Genomic DNA, 25,894 nt, shown 5'->3' with positions numbered 1-25,894 from the left:
GGTCCAGATAGATATTAACAGCCCGGGTTAGCTGCAAATCCTTCACTCTGTTATCATTGTGGGTGAAATTAACGGGTTGGACTTCATAAGTTAATTCCAGTTTGCTTTAAGGTATAATGTAAGAAATGGAACAAAGAAGTCACACTGACAATGATTTGCATTAAAAAAACTCTTTAATATGAGGTATTCACTGCAGATTCATTTTTCCTTTGAACCTCTGGAGCACATATAAATGCACAGGCAGCATGAATGTCAAACATTACTTTCCCTCTACACTTCTGAGCAAACAAAGATAATAAACAGCATTCAGTGCATTAAAGGGGACCTATTTTCTCCAAACTTTCTGTCATTCACATATGATGGTGGGTTCTGCTCATATTAAATGTGGTCAAAATTACAGTCTATTTAACAGATTTTTTCCTTTACATGTTTATACAGACATTCAGTCCAGACAATAAGCACAGATCCCTGCCCACTTGTTGTGCAGACCTACTGTTTGTAAGAGGTAGCCAATCAGAAGAAAGCTGGCTCGAAGGGAGGGGTAAGGGAGATACTGTCTGAGAAGTGAGGGTCTGCACCAAGGAAGAGGACAGAATAAATAACGATAAAGATTATATTGGACTTTAAATTCTGAAAAATATGGAGTATAGGTCCCCGTTAACATTAACAAATATCCACAGAAAAAACTGTTTATTTTCTTATGCGTTATCAGTGTGGGGTAAATCATATGCAACACTGACTTAAAGGGGGGGAATCATTTTCTGTATTAATACTGCTTCGCTGTCACTTGTGTAAAACATGGTATAAGATACCATAAAATACAATAAAGACTCCACTATGTAAACAATTACAATGTTTTTAGCATAAAGGCACAACTGTAACAATGTCTTTTTAGATCAACTAAACACAGGACGACTTTTATTTATTTTTTTATGTGGAAAACCTGCAGTGTCTTCTGTGTTATAGTTTAACAATAAATTAAAGCTAACAGGACAACTTCTTGTTTGACATACTTGTTACAAAATGCAAAAGAAAAAAAACATTAGTGTTGGCATACAATAAAACAGTACGTTCAATACTCAATGTCTTCTTGTACCTTTTAAGTCAAATTATAGTGCCATTCACAGATTAAGTCTGAGTGTAGCTGCTTAGCTGCTGGATCTATGAGTTTCTTGCATTGTTTCCAAAGTATGTTCTGGTGAAGGAAAGGGACTGCTGGAACAGATATAATTAGAGACAGAAATAGGTAGAGAGGAAAATAGAAAAAGACAGAAGCAGAGAAAGAAAAGTGAAGTTTAGAACTCTGTGTGTGGGTGACTGTAGTCTCGACTGCCTCCTGGGCTCTCACTGGGCTTCATGAAGATACCCTCCATGGCTTTCCACAGACTGTGCTGGCTGGGGCTTGACATAGCATGAACTTCTGTCTGACCGTGGATCGGTCGTCCATACTGCTCCCCCGTCACAGACAGCAGTGCATCAGTGGCCCTGTGACGGAAGCGGATGGCCTCCTCCCGCTTCCATACGGATCCCCCGCACTGAACCGTCCACTCATCGAGGTGGTCTCCTTCTCCGTTTTCGCCAAATGCGCTCACCTCCTGTGAAAAATGAGAGAGAGATCAGAGGACTAGTGAAAACAGAATAAAGAAGAAGATGAGGTGCTTTCTTTTGTGGAAGCTCTTTGAAACCCTACAATGTTTAGACATTTTTAAACAAAATAACCTCCTGATGTTTTTATGCATGCACGGCAGACTAAACTTTACTAGACATTACTGAGCTGTGTGTGGGAATGAAAATATCTAGATCAGTCAGATTAGACAACAATCTTTTACCTGGCAGCCCCCTAATCTATGTAATATTAGACTGAGCCCATAGAACTGTCTTCAAAATTGACAGCCAGCATTAGATCATTATGCATCCTGTAAACTCTGAAGGTGCCACCTCTCACCTAAACCAAACAAAATTATTAAATCACAATTCTGTAAAATTCCTTAACCTGCAGGATACATCCACCCTATATGACCCCACCCCTTTGACCCAATAGGCTCATTTCCCTCCAAATCCAAATGAAAACAAAGGGGGTTAATCACACGCTGACTCTGATAAATGGTTTAGAAGATACATGCATGGATGCTTGAATGTGCACATCACATCCTATTCAGAAGCTTAACCAGCTTCGGTCTGTTTTTTCAGGGGTATTTACTGGAGTGAGAACAAATCTGTTGTAGATGCAATCGCCTGTCCATATCTGACCAATGTCCTGCTCTTTACTGCATCTAAAGCCTCGGTCACACAGACCTAGAAGTCAGTTGGGGAGTACCCTGGCAAACCAAAATCCTTGCAACCTCCAGCAAACACTAGACCAACTGAAATTAAAAAAATTTATTCGTTTGTGGTTAGCGTCGGGGAATACAGCTTTTTTCCTAGCAACTTGTGGTTGTCAGGGGTTTCCAAGTGGTTTCTAGACCTGTGTGACTGTGGCTGCCCCTGTGTGAATGGGGCTGCCCCTGGGACTTGTGCAGTGTGGGATACTGTCTGAATCTAATTTACATGTTTGGATTTTATATATGAAAAATCCAGATGTGCAAATCACTCATCTTTTGACATGACTGAGGCAAATCTGCCCAGACTTAAACGGGGTACCCTGATGGCACGAGGCATTGCTGGTTGTGGTTGCCAGGGGTCACCAAACAGTTTCTAGGCCTGAGAAAGAAAGTGATGGTTTCCTTTTTTTTTATAATTTTTAGATTTTTCAAAAATCCTTATTCTGTCCTTTGCAGTTTCCCAGCTGCGTAAATATAGCTGTTGACTGTGTTAAACAACCTTCACAGATTTTAATATTTATCAGTTAATAGATCACAACGCCATGTATACCATTTTTTTTTTATCTGGTGTCTTATCTCATCACCAAAGGTTCGGTGAAATACATCCCAGTCCACTGAATGGTGTACTAGTACCGCTCATACCAAATTACTGGGCTTCATGAGTGGATGAGAGCTCCTGACAATATAAAGTGTATATTATGCAGTCATAGTTGTCTATGTAAATGAAATTATTTACTATTGTGCTAATTTCACATTGATATACAGTTGTACTAAAAGCTTAAAAATTATTATAGGAATGTTTATTATTGGCTATTGACCGGATAAACTAATCTTTCAATCAGAATCGATCTGGATGAATCAGTCTTGTAACTCACAAAGCAAGCTTTTCCACTAATTTTTCGATCACTCAAAATGATCTAACACACCCAGATATTTATTGGCCAAAAACACGTGATACGATCAGCCATGCCAGATCCTTCTGAGTCCCCATACAAATGGAAATTATAGGTGTGGAAACTGTTCCCAGTGCCATACTAGTAAAACCACATAGTTTTTTTCATCCACCTACCGGTAAATATTGTCAGACTATAAGTGTGATTACAAATTTATGAAAGTGGCAAATGCGATTTGCCACTTTCATAAGTATTATGCGATAGCAGCCCATTTTAATAATATGTAACATGATATAGCATCTTTTGACAATTTTGTGGCATTGAGCATTGCCACCACCCCCTGGGGATTTATTATTGAAGAGAAAAGAATTTGCAGAACTTGTACTCAATGTAGTTTCTTCATAATTTTTTTAAAAATTAGATTTGTTTTGAGATGTGATTTGTTAATATTGGGATGTTGGTATTTTTTTAAAAATATACATCACTGATTTGTCCAAAGTATGAATATTTGTTGTAAACTGGTTTTATAATTGAGGTAATTTATGAATTTAAGTGACAATTTCAGAACAGGAGACATGGATGGTCCAGTTTTCGGATCAGGTGGTGATGTTAAATGTTATTTGGCTTTTTGAAGATTGTGTTGAAGTTTCGAGTGGACTCATTCATTACCTGATTGATAGTATGCAGTGTGAGATGTCTAGCCAGGAAACTGTTTTTTTTTGTACATGACGAAGGTCACACAGACTGAAATGTTGTAAGTCAATAAAAAATGATGATAAGCTGGACAGTGTGTGGAGGTTATATATTGTTACACCCAATTATTACAATTTCAGCATTTCTTTATCATGTAGAAAAAATATGATGTACAGTTGTAATTGCACTTCTTTTTATTATATTTTAATATCTCAGATATTAAATGTAAAGAAATATAAACTAAAATTTCTGTTTTCCTAAGGTACGCGTCTTCCAACCCTCTGACACTTTGGTCAGACAGTGTTCTCACACTTTCTCAGGATTTGGGAGTTTTACGCTGACCCGAGGCTGTTTTCCCAGAGAGTTTGTTAAGTATAAAAGCTGCTGTCAACTCAGTTTCACTGCAAAAATGTTGGTTTAGTTTTGAATAAAAGTGAAAGGCAGGCACCCTTTTTTTGTGTGTCTGTGTGTGTGTGTTTACACAAGACTACACATTAATAAATGTTACAGCTGTTTATCGCTTCAGTGTTTTTCCTAATCTTCCTAATTCCTAAATTTATTATCAGCTTTTTTGATTAAGAAGAAAAAAAAATAAAGTCCATCTTCTACACACTGACATCCTTCCCCAATTTTTGCAAAGAGAAACCTGGTAAATCCCACACATAGCCCCAAAGCTCTCAGCTTTTCCCTTGTACTTCTCCCACCACCCACCTGGTTAGATGACAGCGGGGAGGCGAAGTAGTGGCTATGCAGGTTACGTCCTGTGTTGACATGAGTGAGGCGAATCGTCTGCCCACACTTAACTGGGGTACCTCTGTGGCACAAGGCATCACTGGTCCCGCGAACACTCCAATAGCTGTTGCTGTCTTCTACTGCAGAAACCCCTGTTACAGACTGCTGTCCACTACCTGCCTCAGAGACACAGTCAGCAGAGGATTGTTAAAGATATTAGAGACAGTTCAAATAAAAAAATAAAATTTCATCTAGAATAGAAGATTGTTATTTAAAACCAGTCCTCTGCATAACTTATGAACTTTGTGTATGTGATGAAGGTTAGGTTTGCTTTATTGGTCGGTTTTTGGCAAACAACAATTCCATATGCTGGTGTGCAACTACAAGTCAGTGCGGTGAAACAATGTTATACCTAGAGTTTTCTGAGTATACAGTAACATTTCTTGTTATTTCCTTTTGTGACGCATTATTGCATACACCAGTGCCAAATGCTGATATTAGGATTAAAACATGCAGGTACTCTAATAGGAAACAGTAGAGGTGGAGGTATTCACTGGAGACAAAAGGAATGAAACGTCACGAATATCAGGGGTGATTTGTGACAGAAGGTGTGAGAAGGAAAGGTTTACAAGATGGCAGTGAGACCTGGTGTGATGTATGGTTTGAAGACAGTAACACTGACAAAAACACAGGGTGCTGAGCTAGAGGTGGCAGAGTAGAAGATGCTTTGATTTTTGTTGGGAGTGACCAGAATGGACAGGATTAGAAATTTATATATTAGAGGGAGACGTGAGGTCATGCAGTTTAGAGACAAAGTTAGAGAGACAAGGCTGAGGACATGCAGAGTTTCTTACAGAGGAAAAAAGAGTGACATGGTGGCAGATGATCTGCTGTGACGACCCCTACCCAGAGCTCATGGCTGCTGGTGAGGGTAGGGGTGAAGATTCACTGGTAAATCAACAGGTTCGCTTTTACACTCAGCTCTCACTTCATTACAATGGACTGGTACCATGGGCGCCAATCTCCAGCAATCTCCCCCCATCACTCATAAACAAGACCCCAAGATACTTGAACATCTCCACTTCCTGACCAGGAGTGTGCCTTCCAACCTTTACCAGCTGAGGATCAAGGCCTCAGACTCAGAGGCGCTGATTCTCATTGCAAGGGCACCAGCTTATTGATTATTGTTGTATCATGATACCATCCATCTTCTTGGAAACATATCATGATAGTATTTTACTGTGTACAGGTGTCATTTGCATCTGTACTCAGAGTTTATGGGGTTGTTATAACTGATACCTCTAAACCTCTATCGCTGACTAGTACTTGCACATATTTAACACCACCCTGGGTTCTTGCTCTGTCAGCTAGTACAGATGGAAAGAACCAGTGTAAACACAGTTTATGCTGCTGACTTAGAGGGGCTGCATTTTGTGTTGGAGATGTGATTTCACCTTCGCTTCTTCTGTCTGTCAATAAAAGACCACAAAGAAACAGAAACAGTCGTAACTGTGTTCTAACTGTGGTTGTGCACATAAACGTTTTTATTTGTCTCACCAGGAAAACCTTAGAAACTGAGCTGACCTCCTAAAACGTGTCACATTTAACTGCAAACATGATGGAGTTAAGTTGAACATTATGACAAACTCACACTGACAGTTAATGGATGAAAATTAAAAAGTCAGAATTGTATTTTTATCCAACAATGCAAACTTAGTTACGAAGGAAAATAACTGTAGTTATTGTTAGCTGAAAAACACGAGTGTTTATGAATGAAAAGATTAGTTTTGACAGCAAACTTACCGGACCCGTAGCGTACGTCGTGCGAGTGTAGTCTCACGTTGTGCTTTAAATTCAACAGTTTAATGACTGATCCGCAGGTCACAAAGCTCAGTTCCGTGCCAAGGGAGAGTCCAAACACACAGGAAAACAACAACAAAATGGCCTGTACAAAGCGTGGCATACTTTCACAGTTTAATTTACCCATTCCTTCTTTGTTTAAAAGCCAAGCACATCCAGCCGCTGATCCTTCTCAGAGATTTGCCTTATTTTTCGCTACGTCATTAAAAACGTACAGTAAGCCAGTGTTGAGCTCAGGAGACAGCGCCTCTAGCGGCTCGGAACGGCATCTGCGCGGTCTTATTTGGTTTTGGGGTTATTTAAGCGTACTGTTTGGCATCTTAAATGATATTTATACTAGAAAAAATACCTTAACGATAGTAAAGGTTGTCATATGGCATGGTGTTATTTTAGTTGTTTATGTGTGTATAGAATCGAGGTAAACCGCAGGGTAGTGATGGGCAGACCCCAGCGCAAAGCTTCTTGAAGCTTCATTTGCTCTAGTAGGACATCTACTGGACGTAAAAATATTAGAAGAGTGTGGCCTTTTGCACACAGCCTGTAAATGTCAACAACAAAAGGAGTGTGTAAAACATGTATATTGTAGTGATGGCAGTATACTGTGTATATTTATACTGGCAGTATGGAAAATGATTATTTGGAAATGCTTAAAATGGAAATGATCATTTACTGTGAGGTGAGGTGTGGTTGGGGGTGTGGACAGTGGTTGTGCTTTTGTAACGTTGAGGTATGGACAGCTACACACTGAGGCTTTGAGCCTCAGTCCTGCCTGTTCACATTTTATTCTGTAAAAACAACATTTTCACTGCTTTTATGACCTTTTTACTGGGGAGAACATAGCTGGGATTTAATGATTTAACAAGTCTTTTAAATCCTTTGTCCTCCACAATGCTAAATGGCTGGGAGTCCTCAATCACCATGCTAACCAGGTCTTCATCTATTTGAGATTGTTCTCCTGAGGAAAGACAATAAAGACAAAGCACAAATATAAATATCACACACGTAACTTATAACAGCTGTATAATATTGTTATATTATTTAGTAACATTACTGCATGCTATATTATCATGGCATTTGATGGCTCACCTGGTCTTGCTCCACAATCGGTGTTCCCCTTATTCTCATGCAAAGCTCTGTAGTGCCTAAGCATGGATGAGGTGTTGTTGTTATATCCCAGCTCCCTGGCACATAGCAAACACTTCACCTTGTACAAAAGTAAAGCCGCTTAACATAAATTGTATTGCACCATCAGTATTATGAAAATACATCTTATGTAGAAATTTACATACCTTGTTGGGAGAAATAAAATCAAAATGTTCCCACACAAGGGAGGACATCCTCCTCTTCTTAGCTGGCTCCATTCTCTCCTGACTTTCTCTCCTCACTCTCATAAACCTCCAAACTGTCTCCAAACTCTCACTAACCGCAACTCTCCATCAAACACCCACATTTTTGAATGAAGTCTGAGGGGTTTATATCTGTCATAGCTCGCGGCAAAGTTCGAACCACTTCATGAACCAGTCACGTGGTACAGCCGGGCAGTGAGGCTTCGGACGTCATCATTTTCAGCTCCTCCCATAAATGAAGCCCCGGCCAAAATCCTTTCCACGCCCACCCCCGTGACATCACGCTTCGAAGCCTCGAAGAACGTCACATCACTACCTTGCAACGGAATTTAAGACTAAACCAACACTAGCTTACTGGAAAAACGACTTAAACCTGTTGGTTAAATTTTTGACTTTAGTTAAAAAGAAAAAGGCTGCTTTTTTTGTTTCCTTTATGGAAGATTTTGATTTAGTGAGTTAATAATTTGTTAAATTATGTGACCCCATCTTTATATTTTATTTTCACTATGTATGAAAGTTGCTAATATGTAAGAAATGTCTATTCTCTGAATCTGTAATATATGGTGCATTTTGTTTGTATGTTTATATTACTAATAAAAAAAATAAAAAAATAAAAACCTTGCAACGGAAGAGGTTGGAAGTTCACTTACCGCATCCCGGAATTGTCATCACGCCGCTCGTTCTCGGCCATTTTTACAAGTGCAAGCTTCGAAATATAACATACAATACAACTCAGTTGTTACCGTTAATATATTCGGAGTACGCTACCCCACTGATACGTGTAAGTAAGTTTCTTTTAGCGTGATTATATGCTATGTCTTCACTGCGATGTCTTCTTTTTCAAGTAGTTAGTACTAATGCTGATGGCTGTTGTTGTCTTCCCAGCTAATGCCAGGCTAACATATCGACATGCTAAAGCGTTAACTAGCCAACGTTAAACTGCGAAGTTGGTTTGGAGGCCTTGGTTAATTTATGTAATGGTGAATTTACTTTAGGTACAGCAGCCTTTTATTGCCAACACGTTTCAAAGCAACAACGTGCCACCGTTGTACTAGCAGCAACGTTCCTTTCTAGTTTATTAGCATTGCTAATTGTCGTTTAGCCTCGTTCGTTGCTAGCGAAGACGTTAGCTTTAGCTACCTTTATTAACAAAAAATGTTTATACAACAACCTTTTACTCCTTTAACTTGAAGATTTCACCCGGATAACTCACTCTACCGTTATATTTAAAGCAAGTATGCTGTTTGTACGGTAATCACGGCCAGTGTTTTGTATGTGTGTGTGTACGCATTGCGACATGACTAGGTGAAGTCATTGTTAAAGCCCGCTTGTTAAGTCTTTCTGGCATTATAACAGTGCTAGAGAATAAAATCATTCAAAGGGCTGACTAAAATATACCCTTTTGTTGCTGTTAACGTTAGGCGTTGTTTCTCAACATTACACACATATGTTTTATGAAGCTCTCAAAAGGCATCGTTTTCAGATGTAATCTTTCGCTTTATTGTGAAAGTCTGAAGCTAAACCCTCATTTCTTTATACTTTACATAGCTCAGCATGGTGTGTAGTATATTCATAAATAGTTGAGGGAAACTATCTACAGCAGATAAACAATATCTGGAAGACATGTCCTCAAGAAATAAGAAGAAAAATCATCAAACACCTGACACAGGATATGAGAAATGCATCAGGATGGATCAGGATGTCAAAGCATCATCAAAAATTGTCTCAGTAGAATGCAACACTTTTTTAGCAGAATACGAAGAAATGAGAAGGAAAGTAAAGAATCAAAATTCCTGCACAGCACTATTATACATTACTATCAAATTGTTATCATATTAATCACAAAGTCATTAATAATCAGTAATAACCTGATAAATAATCTATATGTAATACAGGAGACATTATAACATCTTTGGTAATACATTGAGATATGTAAAAAAAAGTAATAGTTTAAAGGGACATTAAGCAATCTTTATATTAAGGATTACATTTCTTATTCTAGCACAATGTTATCCAGTATAGTGTAAGATTTGTGTGTATTTGGCTTTTGTCAGGAGAATTTTGGGAGAACCCAATATTGCCTGATTGATGACATTTTTATTAATAGCATTTTAACCCCTTTCTCAGGAATAGCAGTCATGTCGGACTTTATTGAAAGTGAGGCAGAAGAGTCAGAGGAGGAGTTTGAGGAGAAGGACTTAAAACCTAAGAAGAACCAGAGATTTTTGGAAGAAGATGGTAAGATCTGATTTCTTTAAATTTGGGAATGTGTGTTGAAGTTGTATGGCATGTGGACCCCTCATCTGTCATTTCTCAGCAGATGAAGAGGAAGAAGACGATAACCCAGAAGACCAGGATGAGAAAGGGAATTTACGTGGCTTCATTGATGATGGAGACGAGGTAGAAGAGGAGGAAGAAGCAGAAAAAAGTGGAAGTGGCGGAGGGAGTGATTCAGAGGAGGAAGTGAGGCGTCGACATAAAAAAAAGCGCAGTAAGTTCACCTGGTGTTTTTAAAAAATTGTTAAACCTGTGTGATTAATTACATATATCTATTTGACCTGTCCAGTCAATAGAGTGAAAACACTCATGCCCCATTATTATGCCATATCACACCATATTAGTGAGTGGAAGATGATCTTGGTTACTTCAGTCTTGCAGCCATGTTGGTACCCTACTAAGCAGCAATTTTGAATCCTATAAGTAATGCATTGAAGGAGAACCATAAGGCCACAGTATACCCACCGCTTTGGTCACTCTGCACTCTGCTGAGAAGGTCATGACACAATCAAATCCATTTATCCATCTATGTTCGCCATTATAGCGCTGGTAGCAGCTGCAGTATTCTCCTGAATAATAGGTGGTGCCACTCAGGCAACACCTATTATTCAGGAGACCATGTAAAGGAGAATTAAAGGCAGTGCCTGTTTTTCCAGAAAATCTGTCTTTTTAAGCAGTTGCAACAACTCTCAGCTTCTGCACTGATACATCATTAAAAAATTGCAAACCTGACACGATCGGGTGTGACAATGTGTCCCCAACCCAGCAGCGGCAGCACTATGCATCAGGTTACAAAAATCGAGGGGTGCATGACCATTAGAAATGGTTACTTGCAACAGCAGGTGTGATGTCGTTTTTATCCTATGGTGTTGTTTGCCAGCCACCACATGGTATGTTTAGTGGAGTCTTAACGTTCAGGCCAGTGGTTTTTTAGCAGAATACGAAGAAATGAGAAGGAAAGTAAAGAATCAAAGGTTTAGTGACTTTGCCCACAACAGAGTTTTAAAGTTTGTTTTTCTTACCACAAATACACAAATTTACCCAATATTATGGCTTCATTAGCAGGTTAATCTAGAGTACCAACATCAGAACAAATGATATGCTGATTTGAGTTATAGGTGCAGTAAGGCCTCAAAAGTGAAAACATTTGACTATATCTTTTCTACGGTAATGAGTTGACACTCCTGCCCTATTATAAATGCTTTTTTGTATTTCTTTCTTTCTTTCTGAGACCAAATGTAGTCTGTATAAACACATTGCTTGATTAATTGTGATCATTTGGCTCGGTTCCTTGAGAAGTTGACATTAAATATGCCAATATATTAAAGGTTACTGCAAAAATTAAGTAGTAGAAAAATGTTAAATGAGGTTAGTAATTTTGGAAAAGCGGTACCTTTTACTTAGGTGGTTGAGCAAGGAGCACTGATAGATTTTAAGATATAACATTTTCAATTATGTTCTTAGCATAATATTAAATCTCTGAAATTCTGATGCCTGCTCTGGCAGAAAAGTACATTTTATTTACAAATATAGGATAAACAAAGTATATTCTGTCACATCTTAACTGAAAAATAGCCTCATATTGTCATTTTTACAGGTACCTCAGCCAGTAGTGTATTTCTAATATAATACAGATATAGTTAATGAGGCAATAGATTGAAATTTATGACTGTTTTCTTATACTGTAGTTGCAGTTTTCAGTGTTATGGCCTTTCTTTTTGCACAGTAGAATTTAAAGTCGGGGGAAAATATGTTTCTAAATAATGAGAGCTGACCTTAAACAGATTCCAGGCATCTGTTGGCCACATGTTGCATCTTTCACATTTAGCTCCATATGTTGTGGATCCAGATGCATCCCAGTGTTTACCCAGGCGGGTGATGTTTGATGCAATGCTAGTTCTCTGCTGGTGTGCTTTACAGTTAACATTCATGTTGTCCATTTTTAAAGAAAGTAAAGGTCTAACACAGATGAGTTATTTGCCGTTCTTATAGGAAGTGACAAAATGGGATTTTCAGTGACTCTGGTGTTAATGTGTCAAGTAAATCTTTATATCTACATTAAAAAATATTTCCAGTCTTGTATTTAAACACTGGAATAGACATGCTTTGGCAGTGGTAGCTTGAAGTTGTTTCCTCTGTTTAAGACTTTTCACCTTTGCAGGCTACGATGACTACCTGGATGATGACGACCTTGACCTAATTGAGGAAAACTTGGGTGTCAAAGTAAAAAGGAGGGTAAGTTCCTGTCTACATTTTTATTTTTACCCTTACATCTAACAATTTCAAGTCACTTTTGTACACTTGAAAGAGTTGAATCCACCTGAACTGACTTGTCTTGAATCACAGAAGAAGAAATATGACCGTGTAAAAACACTGGATGATGATGAAGATGATGACGAGAAGGACTTGATCGCAGATGAGATATTTTATCCGGATGGTGAAGGGGAGCTGGAGGAAGGCGAGGCTGTTGATGAACCTATGCAACAGCCTGATGATGATGAAGAAGGAGAGGATGAAGAATCAGGTTGGAGTCTTAAAAAATAATGAGAAAGTAACACATTTTATTTGAGATGTTCTATTGGATTGGGCTGTGGGGTTGTAAGTTTGTGTTATACTTCCACAGATATCGATGACTTCATTGTGGATGATGATGGCCAGCCCATCACCAAAAAGAGGGGCAAGAAGTTCTCAGGATACACTGATGCGTGAGTGTTGGAGTTTATGCTGAAGATCTTTGGGTGATTTATTCCTTAATAAAAAAATATATATATATATAATTCAGTGCAGGGTAATGCACTTTTCTATTATTTCCTTTGCATTCAGTTATTTTGTCTCAAGTGTCAATTAGTGTGAAATATTTAATCAAACTAAACACAAAATAAAAAGTCACAAGCTCTCTCTCTGTGTCTCCACAGTGCGCTCCAGGAAGCTCAGGAGATTTTCGGTGGCGACTTTGACTTTGCTGACTTTGATGCTGATGCATATGACCAGGGTGAGGAGGAGGAAGAGGATCAAGATGAAGAGGGCTGGGACCGACCCAAGAAGCAAACTAAGAGGAGGCTGGGGAGGAAAAGCATTTTTGAGATCTACGAGCCAAGTGAGCTCGAAAGTAGTCACATGACTGACCAGGACAATGAGATCCGCTCCACAGACATGCCTGAGCGGTTCCAGGTGTGTGTTTTGGGGTTAATTTATTGTAAACGTACTTATTCTCTGCGAACCTGAGACTGCTTTCATGACTGTTCGTTTTTTGGCTTGTAGCTGCGAGCTATTCCTGTCAAACCTGCTGAGGATGATGAGCTGGAAGAGGAAGCAGAATGGATCTTCAGACATGGGTTTTCCACTCTTACAATCTCCATGCAGGTAGAGGCTTCATGCCCCATGGCATACATACAGTACTGTGCAAAAGTCTTGAGCCACTCCTCATTTCTTTAGATTTGTCTTGTGCAATAGTTCTCCAGGTTTCCTGAAGATCTTTCAAAGCCTTTCTTTGGGCATTGACTACTTTTTCACTCATTTTCAGTCCAGCCCTTGTACCTTAGCAGTTTCAGGAATGTTTTTTTTGTTTAAGCTAATTAACACTGAACTATGAATCATTCAAGCATAAAAAGGCTCGTAACTCAAGGAGTGAACCGGTATTCTACACACAATAGACAACTTGGCAAAGAGCCAATTTTAAATAGTATTTTCTAGCATTTTGTTACTAGAAGACTGTTGCACACACATAATATTTTCTCATTTCTCTTGCTGAATCTCACAATGTAACAGCCATAAAATAGTATCTTTGCACCAAGGTGATTTCCAAAGAGTTTATTGCTGAAAATCTGGCAAATTTTAGCATGCTGTGGCATTTGTTCCTTTTGTTCTGAAGGACAGAAGAACTGTCTATAGCAGATTAACAATGTTTGAAAGTCATGTCCTTAAGAGACGAGGAAAAAACAGCAGATATTTTATACAGGAACTCAGATGAGAGATGCATAATTTCCTGAAGCCTCACTGAAATATTTTTTATGCCTTTAACAGGAGAGCACAGATTACCTAGACAGGGGCACAACCACAAACTTCAGCAGAAAAGGTCCCAGCACAATTGCCAAGATCAAAGAGGCCCTTAACTTCATGAGGAATCAACAATTTGAGGTAGAGTGAGCTGCATATTCCTTTCAAGATACGAGCTTGTCAGTGTTATTTTAATATGAGTAAAATATGGGACACTGTAAAGAGTTCTTGTATCTTTTTCCCCAGGTTCCTTTTATAGCTTTCTACAGAAAAGAATATGTTGAACCAGAGCTCAACATCAATGACCTGTGGAAAGTGTGGCAGTGGGATGAGAAGGTATAATTGCGTTGTCAAATAAGAAATGGATACAGACTAATCCATCAGTAATCGTTTACATTGCTTCCAGTAGCTGCATTAAAAAAACAGCAAAGTTTTCTGGTTTCTATTTTAATATTTTCCTCTTCCACTCACCAGTGGACTCAGCTAAAGACCCGGAAGCAGAACCTGACCCGTCTGTTTCAGAAGATGCAATCTTATCAGTTTGAGCAGATCTCTGCTGACCCTGACAAACCTTTGGCCGATGGTATTCGTCCTCTGGACACTACTGACATGGAGAGGTATGACTTTATAGCACTACTGAGCCTACTGGTGAAACGTAGGCTAGAAAAGTAATCGTTTATTTAATTTCTCCTCTGAAATTCTGCTTTGTCCTTATTCAAGGCTGAAGGATGTACAGACTCTTGAAGAGCTGGGTGATGTCTACAATCACTTTTTGCTCTACTACGGACGAGACATCCCCAAGATGCAGAACGCTGCCAAAGCCAACAAGAAGAGGCTCAAGAAGATCAAAGAAGTGTCGGAGGATGGTAAGAAAAACGTGGTTCACTAAATAATGGATAGCTATATATTTAAAATAAATAAATAAATAAATCACCATGGCTCTTTCTTTAGGAGATGAGGAGGAATTAGAGGTAGAAGAAGAAGAAGAGCAGAAAGGACCTGATCTCAAGTTGGCATCCCGTAGGGATATGTACAGCATCTGCCAGAGCGTGGGACTTGGTTAGTCTCCCTTTCTGCTTTGGAAAATGTAATCTCAGTGGTTAAGGAGGATTACTAACTCTTTTCTGCTTTCTTTCTCTCTGCAGATGGCTTGGCTAAAAAGTTTGGTTTAACTCCAGAGCAATTTGGAGAAAATCTGAGGGACAGTTACCAACGTCACGAGACAGAGCAGTTCCCTGCTGAGCCCGTAGAGCTGGCCAAAGATTACGTTTGCAGTCAGTTCTCTACTCCAGAGGCAGTGCTGGAGGGAACTAGGTATATGGTAGCCATGCAGATTGCTCGGGAACCTCTGGTCAGACATGTTCTCCGACAGACGTTTCAGGAGAGAGCCAAGGTTAACATCAAACCTACAAAAAAGGGCAAAAAGGTACACAGCTATTCATAAGAATTGGGTTTAAAAAAAAAAAAAAAAGACATATAAACCATGCTCTTTCTAACCCTGCCTTTCTTTCTCCCTGTAGGAGGTAGACGAAGCTCACTTTGCCTACTCTTTCAAGTATCTTAAGAACAAGCCTGTAAAAGAACTGAATGGGGATCAGTTCTTGAAGATGTGCCTTGCAGAGGATGAGGGGCTACTTACCATTGATATCTGCATAGACCTTATAGGAGTTAAAGGGTAAATAGAGTGACATTTTTAGTGCATATTAATCAAAATCTTTAGAGTATTCTGGTGTGCTTAGCTGCAGAAGCTGAAACACATAGGAATGTGCTTTAAACGCAATTTTTTTTAAAATATTTGTAGTTTAATGACAACTGTTTGGTGTAAAGTTCAACCACTAAGCACAAGGCAGAACCCCTATTAACATTAATCCCACTGGGAAAATTAAACATGTGTGCAGTATAGCGTGGTCAAAAGTCTCTGGCACCTTTGCATTTAAAATACTGTTTGTTTCTTAACTAATTTTATCAATGGTGTCAAATAGTTCTTTAAGAAAGAGTAACTGTATATGTGTTTTTTGTTTTAGACTTGATGATTAAGCTAATCTTTTAAGCTAATCTTTTAAGCTCATTAATGTTTAGATTTATTTCACCATTTGAGGAGAATCATAAAAAAGCATCATCATAAAACATCCTGAGTTCTTATGAATCCTATCAGTTTTGTAATTAATGAACATTCCTTGGCCTTTGGACACCAAACACAGGCTCTGATGTGACTAACGGTTGTCCCATTTTTAGCGCCTGCATAGAAACCTTGCTTGGATGTCGCAATAAAAGAGTAGTAAAGTAGGATAAACCCGTTGAGTCTAATTTCTTGAGTTTCTGGCTTTAGCGTGTTCTTTTTTTTTTTCTTTTTTTTTTCTCTCATCCTTGTCAGGAAAAAATTAGGCTTTTGAATTATTAATGGAAATATTAAGACACTCTGCCCTTTGTCCACGTTTTTTACATTTTTTCTGTGCTTCTCCACAGGTATGCAGGGGACCAGACGTACTTTGACGAGATCAAACAGTTCTACTACAGGGACGAGTTCAGTCACCAGGTGCAGGAGTGGAACAGGCAGCGAACTTTAGCCATAGAAAGAGCTCTCAATCAGTTCCTCTACCCTCAGATGGCCAAGGAGCTTAAGAGCAAACTGATTGCTGAGGCCAAAGAGAGCATTATCAGGGTAATTTTCTATCACATTGATGTGATCTGTTCTTCCATTTGTGCTATTATTCCCTATCAGTCTTGCACAGACAATCAAAAGCGCACAGTCTGAGAAGCTGGACTACGTTTGTGATGTCGTAGATATAAAATCTATTTGTGTTTTTAATCTGAAAACTAATTATGATTTATCCCCCCCCCCCCCCCCCCCCCCCCCCCATTTATCATTGAAGTCCTGCTGTCGCCGACTGTATAACTGGCTGAAAGTGGCTCCGTACAGGCCAGATCAGCAGGTTGAGGAAGATGATGATCTGATGGATGAGAATCAGGGAAAAGGCATCAGAGTGCTTGGTGTAGCCTATGCGCCCAGCAGGTGTGTATATATCAGTAGCTTGAGTTGTTGGTGCGTTCAGCAAAGCACAGACATTTAAGTATAGCATATACGAAAAAAAGTAGTAAGATTTTCGTGTATATAAACTTTACTCTGGCAGAGATACTCCAGTATTCTGTGCTCTGATCAACGGGGAAGGAGAGGTGATGGATTTTCTTCGTCTACCCTACTTCATGAAGAGAAGGAACGCCTTCAGGGAGGATGAGAGAGAGAAGAAGGTAGAAGCAGAAAACACAGCTGTAGCACCTCTGTAATGGTTTTTTGTTGAAAACAAGTCACTTAAAAGTCTTTGTTTAAATTGTGTCTAATCAGGCCAGTGACATTGAAAATCTCAAGAGGTTTCTGTCAGGCAAGAAACCTCATGTAGTAGCTGTTGCTGGAGAAAACCGGTAAATCACCAGATTACCTCCTGTTTTTTCTAAATGTGTGCTTGTACACATTTTTAACAGCATTCACAATGTAGAGCAGAAATGTTAAAAACATGAACGTGTTTACAGAGATGCCCAAATGATAATGGAGGACATCAAGAGAACTATCGGCGAGCTTGAGCAGGAGTCCTCTCTGCCTGCTGTAGGAGTGGAACTTGTTGACAATGAACTGGCCACGCTGTACATGAACAGCAAGAAGTCTGAGGTACATATTTGTTATGTCACCTACAATAGAATTACACAAAGATGTCTGTGGTTTAATTGTTTGTTAGTCAACCGGCAAGCGTGTTCAATTTCAACCCTGTGTTAGCTCTCATTATTTCTTGTGATCCTGTTGCTTTCTGTCTGCAGGCTGATTTTAGGGATTATCCTCCGTTGCTGCGACAGGCTGTTTCAATAGCCAGGAAGATCCAGGATCCGCTGGTGGAGTATGCTCAGGTCTGCAGCACTGATGAGGATATTCTCTGCCTCAAACTACACCCACTGCAGGTGAGTGAATGAAGACATTGATTTTTGATTGGCTAGTATATACAGGGTAAATCAAAAAGAATCATCCAAATTCAAAATGCTTTTACTGTAATGTTAGAAAGAGGGGATTTTTGAGTTTCACAGGGTTGCTGGTGAAATGCATAACAACAGCAGTTGCTGCTTTGACTCCAGACATGCTCGTAAAAGTCTGGGACTTTGAGTATTGCATGGATGTGTGTCTGGAGAGGGGCAGATTAACCTTGTGAACGTTGTCATTTTTGGATGCAAAACTTAAGCCATTTATTTTAATATGTACTTTCAAAGAGAGCTTTTTGAAATCAATTTTTTTTATATTCCCTGTATTTTTTGCTCAGTATTGTCTTAGCATTTTTAGGTATCACAAGGTGTTTTATACCAGCTGCTGCTTCACTACAAAGATACCATTACTCATTTTCTCTTGTGGGTAACATGAGATTTTTACTGCTATGTTTGTCTACTTTGTTTTCTTCTGTAGCATCATATACACCTGTTACTGCAATCAAAGCTTGTCCTGCAAAGTTAAACTGTAGAAACCTCTCAGTCAAGTTTTCAGCCTAGTCAAACGCATCATTTGTAGGAACAAATTATAATAAATTAGATTTATGTCAGTTTCATTATCAACTCTACACTCAACTCATATGCAAGCCTTTTCCATTGTAGTGAAATTGTTTTTACAGTGTCCCACTGTAATGTCAGTATTAGTAAAAAGAATTTTTAAACTTAGAAATGTACAGGGTAAGCAGGACAGACACTTCTCGATCTCTGTCTTGTAATCGTGTATTAGTCAATGTGAATTCATCAATCGTAGGCCAGCTTCAATCATAGCATGACTTGCTGTTTTTTTTCAGCAGCTACATACAGTGCATATGTAAAAAGTAGTTTGTCCTCTCTTGTCCGTCTTAGGAACATGTGGTGAAGGAGGATTTGCTCGATGCTCTTTACTGTGAGTTCATCAACCGTGTTAATGAGGTTGGAGTAGATGTGAACAGAGCCATCGCACACCCTCATACTCAGAGCCTTGTTCAGTATGTGTGTGGTTTGGGACCAAGGAAGGGTTCACATCTTCTCAAGGTATACATTTCTGCTGCTGATATGTAAAGCGTATGTGCAAGATATCATTGATAACATTATTAACCACTGTGATTTTATTTTGTGTAGATTCTGAAGCAGAACAATACTCGTTTGGAAAACAGAACACAGCTCGTCACAATGTGTCACATGGGACCCAAGGTTTTTATCAACTGTGCTGGTTTCATCAAAATTGACACGGCTTCGCTTGGGGACAGGTTGGAACTTCGTCTTGAAATTTTCAGACCATTTCGATATTTCTCAAAGGGCTGGATGTGCACATGTTTGAGTCTATTATGCTTCTGTGAATTATTTTAAATCAGCCTCGGTTTTTCATTCTCTCAAACTCTCCTGGCAGTACGGACTCCTACATTGAGGTCCTGGATGGCTCTCGTGTCCACCCTGAGACATACGAGTGGGCTCGCAAGATGGCTGTAGACGCGCTCGAGTATGATGAGTCGGCAGAAGATGCCAATCCAGCCGGAGCTCTGGAGGAGATCTTGGAAAATCCCGAACGTCTCAAAGACCTGGACTTGGATGCATTTGCTGAAGAGCTTGAGAGACAGGTCAGTGTCTGTGTGTTGTACCTTTGACTAATTTAGTATCATACTTTATCCTGCCAAAGAAAAATACGCCTAAGAGGAACCAACACTCCAAAAAAAGAAAAAACAAGAAAAACAAGCATTTCTTTTTATTTGTCTTTCATGTGTCCATTTTACCTTTTTATTCAGAAAAGGGAGAGTTCTGTCTTCTACCACCATTGGATTCAGGAGTCAGGTTTAAAAATATTGTGACCAGTCATCCTACTGTGTTATGTGCCTGCAGGGTTACGGAAACAAAGGAATTACTCTGTATGACATCCGTGCCGAGCTGAGCTGTAGGTATAAAGACTTACGAGTTGCGTACAGAGTCCCTAACACTGAGGAGGTTTTCAACATGCTCACCAAGGAGACTCCAGAGACCTTTTATATCGGTAATATACACTACATTAAGATATGATGCCTCGAATTAAGCTCAGTTCATCAATAAGAATCTCATTCACTTGTTCAATGGAGTGATGCTGGTCAATTGTCTGCCATGGTAGAAATGTGTAATTCATAATTTAGCCTATGATTAAGGTTTTTCATATCTTTCTTTCAGGTAAGCTGATCACTAGTGTAGTAACTGGCATCGCTCACCGGCGCCCTCAGGGAGAGAGCTATGACCAGGCCATCCGTAATGATGCTACAGGCCTTTGGCAGTGCCCCTTCTGCCAGCAGGACAATTTCCCTGAACTGAGCGAGGTACCACACATCGAGTTTTCTTTATTTCTTTTTCTGAGTGAACTTTGTGTTACAGATATGCCATGACGATCATGTTTATAATTTTGATTGTGTGTGGTGCTTCAGGTGTGGAACCACTTTGACAGTGGGTCATGTCCAGGTCAGGCCATTGGAGTACGGTCCAGATTAGATAATGGTGTTCAGGGTTTCATTCCCACCAAGTTTCTCAGTGACAAAGTGGTCAAACACCCTGAGGAGAGGGTCAAGGTGAGGCATTTTTTGTTGTGCCCCCTTTATTTGGTTGATCTCACCTGCAATTGTTTTCCTGTTTGTCCACTTACACTGCCCAGTCCTGATAGAGCTGTATTATTACTACTTTCTATTTTTCATCCTTCAGCCTTGGTTGGTGTGTTAACAGATTTTCCCTCCTTCTACTTTAGGTGGGCATGACAGTTCACTGTCGAATCATGAAAATCGACATTGAGAAATTCAGCGTTGACCTCACGTGTCGCACCTCTGATCTAATGGACAAGGCCAACGAATGGAAGCTCCCTAAGGACAGCTACTATGACTTTGACACAGAGTCTGAAGACCAAAAGCTGGAGGAGGAGTTCAAAAAGAAACAACAGCGAACACGTGAGTATATGAAGTATACAAAACATATTTGGTTGTTGAAGTTGCAGACAGCACTGCATTTTTTTAAATCTTAGTAGTGTGGACTTTAACATAATTAATTCTTATACCATTTGTCTTTGGCTTTTTAGCATATATAAAGCGTGTGATTGCCCACCCCAACTTCCACAACATCAGTTTCAACCAGGCAGAGAAGATGATGGAGACCCTGGATCAGGGTGACTTAATTATTAGGCCCAGTAGCAAGGGAGAAAACCACCTCACAGTCACCTGGAAGGTAAGAAAACGAGCACTGCAGAAGGGTTAAAACTTTGGTTGATTGAAAATAACAAATGTAATAAAATGCTTCTTGCTTAAAATGCTGTGTCCAAGCATTTTAAGCAAGACCTGGCAGTAAGATGCGACAAAGACTTAAATGATTTCTTTGGTACCAAATGCTCCACTCTGACTAAATATAATGTTTTATAGGTGGCTGATGGCATCTACCAGCATGTTGATGTGAGAGAAGAAGGCAAAGAGAATGCTTTCAGCTTAGGGCACACTCTGTGGATCAACAATGAGGTAAGCTGGTTTTGTTGTTGGGGGGGGGGGTGTTGAAGTGTTGCTTACAGAGTTTTTTTGATTCACTGCAGGAGTTTGAAGATCTGGATGAAATTACTGCTCGGTACATTCAGCCAATGGCGTCATTTGCCCGGGATATGCTGGGGCATAAGTACTTCCAGGAGTGCAACAGGGGAAGCAGGGAGGTATGTATATTGAGGTTTTTTTTTTTTTGTGACATTGTTCTTATAATTGAGTTGTGAGCTGTTTGTTTGTTTTGTCTTGGCTTGCACATCTTATCTTGCTCATCTTGTTCTTTATCTGTCAGAAAATGGAAGAGTTGCTGATGCGGACAAAGAGGGAGAAGCCCACCTTCATCCCTTACTTTATTTCAGCATGCAAAGATCTACCAGGAAAATTCATCCTGGGCTACCAACCACGTGCAAAACCACGGTATGTGGAAATGTTTGTTTCCTACTTTCATGAAAGAAAATGTGAAGTCGGATGTATAAATGTGGTACAAATATACATTTCTTTATTTATTTGTTGAAAGGTTTCTGGTTGATTAACAGGAAGGTTGTCCTTCATGTGAAATGCTTTATTTTTTATCCTCTCCATAGGATTGAGTATGTGACTATTACCCCAGATGGATTCCGCTACCGTTCACAGATTTTTCCTACGGTGAATGGGCTTTTCCGGTGGTTTAAGGACCATTTTCAGGACCCTGTGCCAGGTATGAAAGTGCTATAACTATACATTATAAAATGTATCACAGCTCCTAAAATACATTATAGGTGATTGTTTAAACATTTTCTCCTTCATTCAAGGCATCACTCCCAGTAACAGCAGCCGAACAAGGACGCCTGCCTCCCTGAACGCTACCCCAGCCAATATTAACATTGCAGGTGAGCCCCGCAGTCTTCCCCCAATTTATTAATCTAGATTTTCAATTCAGGCTCTATTAATTTTACAGTTTTCTGCTGTATTCCCTCCTTTCTCACTAGACTTGACACGAGCTGTCAACGCCCTCCCACGCAACATGACATCTCAGATGTTCAATGCCATCGCCGCAGTCACGGGCCAGGGTCAGAACCCCAACACCACACCTGCACAGTGGGGCTCCAGCCAGTACGGCTACGGTGGCAGCACAGGAGGTGGAGGGAGTTCGTCTGCCTATCATGTGAGGACAGCTTTCTTGTTTTTAAAAGAGAAGAGGATGTTTTGGGGATTGTGATTACTCCCAACAGACTGTTGGGAGTTGTGCACGGTGTCCACTAGAGATAAATTGGGTTCTGTGGAAATGGTAAATACCAGCTTGCGATGGTGCAGTTTGGAAAACGGATCATTAGCTGATATGGTGACCTGTCCCGGACACTATTGGAAACCTGAATTACAAGATAAGATTGACCCTTTGTCTAATTATTAATAATTGAGTTCCTAAGGTTTTTGCCACATTAAATATTATCTATCAGACTATTTCTGATGATGGCCACAAGACCAAAACATTAGCATGTTTGTTGACATGATCAGAATGAATTGGTGACATTGTCTACCTTTGGGTCCCCATCACTGAAGGAAATTGGAACCCAAAAGTTTTTTGGCAGCATTAAAGCCGACTGAATGTGGTTTTACCTCGACTCATTTCACAATCGATGTGTACTTCATTTCCTGCAGGTGTTTGCCACACCTCAGCAACCTATGGCGACACCCATGATGACGCCCAGCTACTCGTATACCACACCGAGCCAGCAAGCTTTGGGCACACCGCAATACCCAGGCTCCACCCCTCAGTCTTCACATTCTCATGCCCACCCACATGGAAGCCACATGTCACATCACGGCCATCACAGCAGTCACCACAGCCACTCATCGGGCACACCGTCATCTTCCACCTCATCCCGAGGACGGACGCCACAACAGCAGCCAAAGTAAGTACAAAATGGCAGTCCTTCAGTCTTAGTTATTTGTGCTAAGACTTCATCTGCAGTTCAGATTTTTCCCTCACCTCCAACTCTTAAAAGTGAAATGTCTGTTTTGAAGTTTGTCACTCTGCCAGGCAACAATTTATGTTCATGTTGCAGTTTTCTGCCACAAGGCGGTGCTAAACCTGTAGTAAGAATTATATTAAATCTAAACAGCCTCCCAATGTTCGGTTGGGTTTCCTTTCATATGCTGTCCAATAAAGCCATCTCCCTCTGTCCTCTGTTACTGCAGGCCAAGCAGCAGCAGCTCCACCGCAGTAGACTGGGGCAAGATGGCCGAGCAGTGGCTGAAGGAAAAGGAAGCAGAGGGCAGAAAGAAATCTCAGAGGATGACGCCACGACCGTCACCCAGCCCTATGATCGAGAGCACACCCATGTCAATCACTGGAGACGCCACACCCCTGCTGGATGAAATGGACCGATAGGGGACAAAGGGGGGCGTTGCTGTACCCCCCCACACACCCAACTTTGTCCCTTTGTACTGCTTCTTCATCCAGATAACCCATTACCCTTTCTCTCCCCAACATCCCATCAGCCCCATCTTCACCTTGACTCTTCATGTTTTCCCCTTCACCTCATGATATTGTAGCAGCAGTTTTCACTCTGGTGTCACCCAGCCCATATCTCGTCTTCCCGTCGACCCATCAAATGTTTCATAACCTCACCTCCAGCCACCTCATGCTATGGCTGCATAGTATTTTGTACAGTCAGAATAACACTGTATACATCATTCAAAATGTCAGTAGAATGACATAAATAAAGGAGAAAAAAAACACTTGAAGTATGTGGAAGCAGTTACGTATAGGATATGGACCTACACTGACATTGCCATTGGTTTTAGTTTGATCGAGGAAATAGGTCTGACAGATGGGGAACAACAACCCGGTCATGTTTGGCGGAGTTTTATGAGCAGTTGCCAAAAGAGCTCTTTGCCAAGCCAATGAGGAAATTGAATATTTGTATGAATGCGTCAGAACGAATAAAGACTTTTTTTTTTTCTTGTTTGAATCTTAAGACTTCAATCTTCACATCTGTCAAAGCAAACACACATGTTACTGAGCAGACACACCCGGTGACAGGATTTATAACGCCAGCCTCTGTCAGGCATGAGTTACAGATTATTGTCTCCACCACACGCTGTGATATGATCAGCTGACACCGTGTGATTGGCTCCTGTAGATAGCCTCTAATGTATTGCTGAAATTTAAGTGGCCTGTTCTGTGTGGTCATTAATGAAGTGCCACACTGAAAACAGGGTGTTTTTGATGACTTCTTGTGTTTCAATATGCAGAAGTTATCTTCAGTTTAAAACTGTTGTTTTTAGTACCTGCTCTCTGACTGGCAGATTGTTGACGAAACTTTCATTAGTCTGTCAGATGTTGATTTTAAAGTTTACCCAGATCTGAATTTCGTGTATGTTAAATGTGTGCAGTTCAGTGAATACTGGTTTATGATGTTTGCCATCTTAAAAGATGTGATCGCCACGTGCTGCTGCTGTAATTCTGTCTGAGTCAGTATCTCTTTTCTCACTGATATCACAGCCTTCAAAATTTCCAATATTCCAGTGGATGAGCTAAAGTTTTTCTAACACTATCAACCGAATATACTATCAGACTGACTTCCCACTGCTTATATTCCTGAACTCTGTGTAATGTTCTGAACTGCATGACAGTTTATGGCCACCCTGGTTCTCTCCTGATTCATGGATTCAGTTTTACTCTTGCTGTTTGTGCCAGAGTACAAACAGGCAGCACTGGTATTCAGAGGTGTGTTTAATTTTGCTGTGTGCGAAGCAACATGGTCCCATAATATGCATAATCTTTTTAATTATGGTTTTGGAGTAAATGCTCTGGGTTTTACATTTCTTGCCAGGTGGAGATCTCACATGTGTCTCAGCGAGGCTGTGATTGGTTGTCGGCAGTAGCTGGTCTCCAGCACTGCTGATGGCTTTTTCTACCTGTGATCCCTTTAATAAAAGTGTTCATATGAAGCTTCGTGTCTTATTCTTGATGATATGATGGGCACGTTTGTCTGTTGTTTTTATTTCCTTACTGGCAGCTTACGTCCAACCTTGGAGTCAACAATAGGATAGAGAATGTAATTTTACCTTGGTTTATAGTTAGAGATGTGATGATAACAATTTAATTTAGCCTCTTTTATATTATTTACAACACTGTGGAGGTGTGGGAAAGATTTCAATACCTAAAGAATCTGTATAATATGAGTTAAAACAATATATCCAAGACACACCCACGTTCTTGCTGTCTGGCTTACTGACGAAATTCAGTGGAAGCAGATTGAGCTTGCTGCTTTTTCCCATTCCTG

At 40.0% G+C, this 25,894-nt stretch overlaps 2 protein-coding genes across 6 annotated transcripts; one reads left to right on the top strand and one right to left on the bottom strand.

Moving 5' to 3' along the window:
* Positions 1-160: 160 nt before the first annotated feature.
* Positions 161-8,632, bottom strand: sdf2 (stromal cell-derived factor 2). Of its 2 annotated transcripts, none has more exons than XM_086308984.1 (3): positions 8,496-8,632; positions 4,619-4,815; positions 161-1,595 (listed from the first exon to the last, which is right to left on the bottom strand). In XM_086308984.1, exons 1-3 carry the CDS (start codon positions 8,512-8,514, stop codon positions 1,296-1,298), a joined length of 516 nt encoding a protein of 171 aa, XP_086165110.1. In that variant the 5' UTR covers positions 8,515-8,632; the 3' UTR covers positions 161-1,295. The 2 variants fall into 2 exon arrangements, with proteins under 2 accessions (XP_086165110.1, XP_086165109.1); XM_086308983.1 differs by lacking the exon at positions 8,496-8,632 and adding an exon at positions 6,443-6,716.
* supt6h (SPT6 homolog, histone chaperone and transcription elongation factor) lies at positions 8,491-25,561 on the top strand. 4 transcript variants are annotated; one of them, XM_086308981.1, is made up of 37 exons: positions 8,491-8,626; positions 9,973-10,083; positions 10,166-10,336; positions 12,284-12,357; positions 12,469-12,646; positions 12,746-12,827; positions 13,038-13,293; positions 13,384-13,485; positions 14,146-14,259; positions 14,365-14,454; positions 14,593-14,735; positions 14,839-14,984; positions 15,070-15,177; positions 15,264-15,544; positions 15,639-15,793; positions 16,585-16,780; positions 16,992-17,131; positions 17,250-17,367; positions 17,462-17,538; positions 17,647-17,782; positions 17,929-18,066; positions 18,988-19,155; positions 19,243-19,370; positions 19,511-19,718; positions 19,978-20,125; positions 20,293-20,435; positions 20,541-20,681; positions 20,855-21,050; positions 21,179-21,324; positions 21,516-21,608; positions 21,680-21,793; positions 21,916-22,040; positions 22,208-22,320; positions 22,415-22,492; positions 22,592-22,767; positions 23,262-23,515; positions 23,802-25,561. In XM_086308981.1, the coding sequence occupies exons 2-37, from the start codon at positions 9,984-9,986 to the stop codon at positions 23,992-23,994; spliced, it is 5,229 nt and encodes a 1,742-aa protein (XP_086165107.1). In that variant the 5' UTR covers positions 8,491-8,626; positions 9,973-9,983; the 3' UTR covers positions 23,995-25,561. The 4 variants fall into 4 exon arrangements, with proteins under 4 accessions (XP_086165107.1, XP_086165105.1, XP_086165108.1 ...); XM_086308979.1 differs by having other exon boundaries at positions 10,163-10,336; XM_086308982.1 differs by having other exon boundaries at positions 8,532-8,630.
* The last annotated feature ends 333 nt before the right edge of the window (positions 25,562-25,894 follow it).

This window comes from Aulonocara sp. 'chitande type north' Nkhata Bay, linkage group LG10 (genome assembly GCF_057382095.1).
Source record: "Aulonocara sp. 'chitande type north' Nkhata Bay isolate Kocher_YH1m ecotype deep benthic linkage group LG10, A_spYH_male_GT1.1, whole genome shotgun sequence".
Classification (NCBI taxonomy): Eukaryota; Metazoa; Chordata; class Actinopteri; order Cichliformes; family Cichlidae; genus Aulonocara; species Aulonocara sp. 'chitande type north' Nkhata Bay.
Note: the sequence above shows the minus strand (reverse complement) of the source record. Positions and strands in the feature narration are given on the sequence as shown.